At 34.8% G+C, this 6,094-nt stretch overlaps 1 protein-coding gene across 1 annotated transcript; it reads left to right on the forward strand.

Annotated features, from left to right (window-relative positions):
• The first annotated feature begins 201 nt into the window (after positions 1-201).
• Positions 202-1,975, forward strand: LOC21402129 (small RNA-binding protein 11, chloroplastic). The gene is made up of 4 exons (XM_010095473.2): positions 202-525; positions 1,220-1,288; positions 1,369-1,475; positions 1,664-1,975. Exons 1-4 carry the CDS (start codon positions 405-407, stop codon positions 1,769-1,771), a joined length of 405 nt encoding a protein of 134 aa, XP_010093775.1. The 5' UTR covers positions 202-404; the 3' UTR covers positions 1,772-1,975.
• Positions 1,976-6,094: the final 4,119 nt, after the last annotated feature.

Here is a 6,094-nt window from a genome sequence, read left to right on the forward strand (position 1 = left end):
ATAATTTTATTAGTCAAATAATTACACTAATCAAAAAATATTTATTAAGAATAAGAGGTAAATGTCTAAATTCATCCATAAATTTTCCATTTTTTCAATAGTAGTAGTTTTTTTTTTGGTTAAGATGGCCTATTTCCTACATTTTGTCATGAGAACAGGCGGGGTTCAGCCCATATGACAGGGTTGGCCCAGAGGCCTTCTTCTCCTACTTTCTGCCTTTCGCATGTAACACTGCTTCCCCTCGACCAATATACTTTCATAGTCACCGCAGCCTCCCTAACTGAATAGTGAAATAACTCTCCCGCGAACCAGACATCTCTCTCTCTCTCTCTTCTCTCTCTCTCTCTCTCTCTTCTCTCTCAGTATATATACATATACATATAATTATATAACTATATATAAATATGGCGGCGCTGAGAAAGATAGTGGGGTCATTGCCAAGAACAGGTTTATCATACTCCTCTCTCCTGCCTCCTGCTCTTCTAATCTCTCGCAGAGGCATAGCTTCTAAGCTTTTCGTCGGAGGTACTCTCTTCCATTTCATTCTCCAATAATTTATAGTCCTTAATCCTTAAACTTTGTTGGTTATCTCCATGTAAAAAAGACTGACTGAATTAGCATATCAAGGGTTTGAAGGAATGACTATCAAGCATCGCTTTTCTTAGCTTATTATTCTTCCATGCTTTAGCAACAAATATACTAATTTTGCATAATTCATAGGTTTAACCATAGCTTTATAGGTCTTTTTCTTGTTCATAATTTGTTCTCTCTTGTTAGGTTATGAAAAGTTTGTATATTTGATTTTAACTAGAGCTAGCGTTATGAATTTATAATCGATAATCTAATGATTGGGGCGATTCCATGATTATAAATTTATTACATACCAGACTGGAATAGGGTTATATATATATATTCTAATTATGAGAAGGGATCAATTGAGCGCATCTATACTATGTTTACATAAATCAATATCTAAGATAAAGGGTGTAGTATTATTTGTCATAGCGGGGTCCTTATATATCGTAGTAACAACTGAAAGATGGTTGAAAGGAAAAAATTGATAGGGCTTCTTCCTATAACTATGAATTTCATTGGACCCAGAATTGATACATTGGAAGAATTTTTTGGGTCTTCCAATATCAATAGGTTAATTTTTTCGCTCTTTATCTTCCAAATGGAAAAAAGATCTCTGAGAGTTGTTTTTCTGGATCCATCGCAGGACTTTCCTTTTCCACTAATGAGACTGCATTAACAGAGGCATTTTCCCAATATGGTCAAGTTGTTGAAGGTGATTTTCTTAAACTTTTCACATGTTGAAATGTTGAAATTTTAATCATCTGGGGCATAACAATGTGTTAGTTTTTTCAGCCAAGATTGTAATGAACAAAGTGTCCGACAAATCAAAAGGGTTTGGATTTGTGACCTTTGCTTCAGTAGATGAAGCCCATAATGCCCTAACAGAGATGAATGGAAAGGTTATGAAAGTACTTATTGTTTCTCATTCACCATTTCGAGAACTCGTCGTGAGACATTTTAAAAGTCGGGGAATCAAAATAGGATTTGACTATAGTTTGGGGACAAAATAGAATTAATCCTTTTCTTTTCCTCTGATGGACTTTGATGGCAAAAAAAAAAAAAATGACAAGCTGTTACTTATTGGCAGGCACTGAATGGACGTGTTATTTTTGTGGACTATGCAAAGCCCAAAACTGATTTTAGCGAAGCAGTGCCAATAGCAAGAGGACCTCCTGAGCCTCAACCTGATACTTGATTGCTTGCATCACAAGCATGAACAATCAGATAAGGAGATATGTATGTTTGAATTTGTTCGTTTATTAGCTTGTTCTGAGAATGAATTAAGCTAATTTGTGAGAACTTAAAAGCTGTAAGCAACATATGGTTGAAGAATCACCCTTGGCATCAGATGATGAATTTGAGCAAAATCTACTGTTCTTTTGGACAGAACTTCCCTCAACTTTCACCGGAAATATTACTTGAAAATATGTGTCAATTTGTTATGTCTTTGGAATCTTCTTACTTCATGTTTTCTTGCCTTTTTAACTCAAAACTAAAATTTGATGACTGTGTATTAATTGACTCGTATTCGTATTTTTAGTGCTTGAGTATAAGTCGAGATCTGTTGCGGTCCATAAATGTTGTGAAGCTTGAGATAATATTTGTAGAGAAGAAACTCTCAAAGCAGAAACAACTGAGCTTGTTGCCGTGAATCATTCAATGGCCTGCTTGAGCACAAAACAAATACCTCTGCCTTTGACTTCTTTAGGAACCAAGGGTGGTAGGTTTTGGCAGGTCAAACTTTTGGATTGCAATATATTGGGAAAGGGAAGAAAGTTTTTTTTTAAAGATATTTAGGGCATGGTTACTAAACTCTAAATGCACGTTTATCAAACTATAAAGGAATATAATGGAAAAAGTAATGTAAGTCGAAATGGAAGAAAAGTAATATAAAAATTTACATAACTTACTCTTAGATGTGCATGAGTCTAGATTTTTATCTCTTATTCTTGATTTATCCTTTTGACTAATGTAATATTTGATTAAGAGGGTATTGATCAAGACTAAAGATAAAAATCAGGACTTATGCAATTTAAAATGGTATTTGTCTTATTTTTTCAAAGTAATAAGTACGGCAGTCGTTGATTTCATTTTCATATATTTTCATATGAAGTAAATGAACGTAAGGAAAAATATAGTGATTTAGAAATTAGAAAGGAAAGTAGAGGGATATAAATAGAAATCATTGATTACGTTTCTAGTGTTTGCTTTATCTTTATGAAGTGGATGGAAAATGATCAAGTTTTCTTTTATGTTTGGTAGGAGGGATTGAGGGAGGGAAGGAAAGGGGTGGAGGGATTAGAGGTGAAAGTTTAGGCAAGTTCAAATAGGTCAGCTTGAGGCTCGACATTGTTGGCCCGATCTCAGCCAGTTTAAGTGTTTGGGCTGGGCTGGCTCGGCCTAAATCCCCAGCAAGTGGGCCTTTTTATAAATTAAAAAAAAAAGAAAAAAAAAACTTTTCTTAAAAATGCCTTATAAATTTTGAGTAGGGATAGGCTGACCCTCCTCTTTTTAGAGTCGGGTTAACGTGGTTCAAACTTTTACCTCTAGGAGAGATTAAAAGAGGGGTCGTAGCTTTCCATTGTTTGGTAGGGTGAATTTAAGGAAGGGAGTGGAAGATAGGAGGGATTTCTTTGCGAGTTCCACCATTTTTCAATCCTTCCTCCCATGAAAGGATATGGAGGGAGTGATAGTTGTTTGATTGTTTAAATTACTATTTTGCTCACCTAATTAATTGTTTTCTCATTTTTCATTTTTTTAAATGCTAATAATTATTTTTCAATTTTTCAATTTTTTTTATTTTTACTAAAAAGTCGTTTATTTGTGCTCTATTTACTAGTTTTATTTTTTACTATATATTAAAAATGTGATGAAGCTAGCCGCTGTCGATCAACTTTTTTTCCCTTTATACCCCTATCTTTATTTTGTTTTACATTTCATGTAATTTGTCACCTCCGCTCTCTCTTACTTGCGGCTCAAGGGAAGATTGGTTAAACTAATAACTCATTCATTTCACTTATTGGAGTTTAGAATTCGAGTTTTGTTATAGTAAAAAGTTTTCAGAAACTGTTATATCTATCTTTTTTATTACAGTAAAAAATTCTCATATAAAATCATATCTCAATTCAAATTAAGGAGCTAGACCTTTAAACATTTTGTGTATTTGCCATTTATGGTTTTGTCTTAATCGCTTAAAAATTGATAACATCGGAACGGCTTTGAAATCGTGGTCGGAAAGGCAATCCTCTGATTGGCGAACGTGAAGAGCAAGCAGAACTATCAGATGAACATAAACGTCTTGCTCCCGACAGTCCTTTATATTTATATTCCTGAGATCGATGAAAATGTGAGGCGGTGGTATGAAACAGAGATTTTGCTCACTCAGCGGAGGTTTCTACACGAGAGATTATTGATATTGTGAGTTTTTTACTCTGTCTTCTTTCAATTTCTCAATGAAAATTCGCCTGGTTTCTTTTGTTATAGGATTGCTCCTTTTCTTTATTTTGGTTATTCATTGATCTTGCTTTCTTTTTTTTTTTTTTTGCTACAAATTCGTGTGGGCTCTCTCTCTCTCTCTCTCTCTCTCTCTTAATTCGGCATATCTGGATCTTGTCTATCTCTGTTTTGTTCTTTTCTGTATTATTATATTTTTCCGGTATTTTACTAATTTGCGTTTGGTGCTACTGAGTTCGCAAGTTGCTTGAAGAAAGTCCACAGCGAGCTATCACAGGCAAAGAACCTTTTATGGTAATGGACTGGGCATGTGTATGGTAACAATAAACTGCGTGGACATGTATATAATGTAGTTTTTAAAGCTCATATAGTACTTGAATATTAAAGATTTTATTTGAATAAAATTGAATATAATAATAATAATTATAATAATAATAATAATAATAATAATAATAATAATGATTAATCAATAGACATTCTGAGAAAAAAATCTATTATTTTGTAGGGACAATATAGTAATTTTCTACTGATAAAACTCATCCTCCTTTCATTTCTTTTCAATACCAAACAAAACAAAGGAGAAGGATATCAGTAATCATTCATTTCTGTCCTACTAAATAATTTTGAGTAAAATTACATTTCACCCCTTCCTTCCCGCTCCTTTTCTTCATGTCCATCCATCCTTTCACAAATTCATCTCTCTTATTAAACGGACACATAAATATTTTCTATGTTTAGAATTAAAAATCTTAACAATATATTATTAAAACAACTTTTTACAAAATTAAAATTGTTAGCTTATATAACATATGAACATATAAGTATGCATAAGAATTGTTGTGTGGGAAAATTCACATCGGCACGTCGGATAACGATCAGGCCACACGTGGCCTCATGCCTGCCACGTCATTTAGCCCTCAACGCCTGAGCCTCATTGGTCCCTCCTGTATGGCATGAGAGCCGAATGTATAAGAAGACCGAGACCGTCGACCCTATACACAGTCGAGGTCTGCGAGACCAGCCCGGGTAAAATAACGCGACAAAGCAGATGTTAGCATAGGCGCAGATGGCAGAGCACAAGCAACTGGATCCACGTCCCAAGGAAGACCTCTGAGAAGATCAGCCGAATATCCCAAGGTTGCGTGTGGGTTTGGAGAAGGTCAGTTGCACATGAAATGATTACAACCCTCTAAAATCGCCTGGAACGGATCACTAGCTATTACAAGGATCTACAGAGCCGTAATGGGGGGCAAATTAGATGAGTGAACAGTCCAAAAGATAATGGCAGGCTACGGTCTGAACAAAAGAGGCCATAGGCCACTCGAGTGGGCGGGCCCCATGAAGGACACAGTCAAATGGTCCAAACCGCATACCATTGGGCAGAGACTCATGCAATATCCACTATAAAAGGGAAGAGCCCCCAAGAGAGAGGGATGGATTTTTCCTTTACGCGTATAGAACTTGTAAGAACAAAGACAAGAGAAATACAATACAGTGGATGTAGCTCTGATTAACAGAGTGAACCACTATAAAATTCCTGTGTGTTCTTATTTTCATAAGTATAATCGCACTTACTTCACAACCTAGCAACCCTACTACAAATTTCAGCATATTCAGTAAAATCATAAGTTCCAAACCGATAATCTAACGGGCTATCGTAGGGTAATCCGGTAAGGTCTTATTGACGAAATTCCACTGTCAACAAGTATAATATTTATGTATGTATAAGTAAATATGCTATTTATTCTCTTTAACCATAAAATAATGCAAGAGACTGACATTAGTTCTCTTTTCTCTTTCTCTCATTCTCCTTTCTCTCTCTATTATATATGTGCCCCATCAAATACCATTTCTAATTTTATAACACATGAAGCACTTATAGGGTATTGATGTGGTTTTAATGTATGACAACACTCACAAACTTGCATTACCAATTCTCATAAAGTATTTTCACCACACCAATCACAGAGAATTAAATTAATTTTATTATTAGAATCAGACATTACAACAAATATTTGTGATCCTCTTTCATTTTGTTTCTAAATAAGATTCACTCATCTTGCTA

This window comes from Morus notabilis, unplaced genomic scaffold (assembly GCF_000414095.1).
Source record: "Morus notabilis unplaced genomic scaffold, ASM41409v2 Scaffold794, whole genome shotgun sequence".
In the NCBI taxonomy this organism is placed as follows: Eukaryota; Viridiplantae; Streptophyta; class Magnoliopsida; order Rosales; family Moraceae; genus Morus; species Morus notabilis.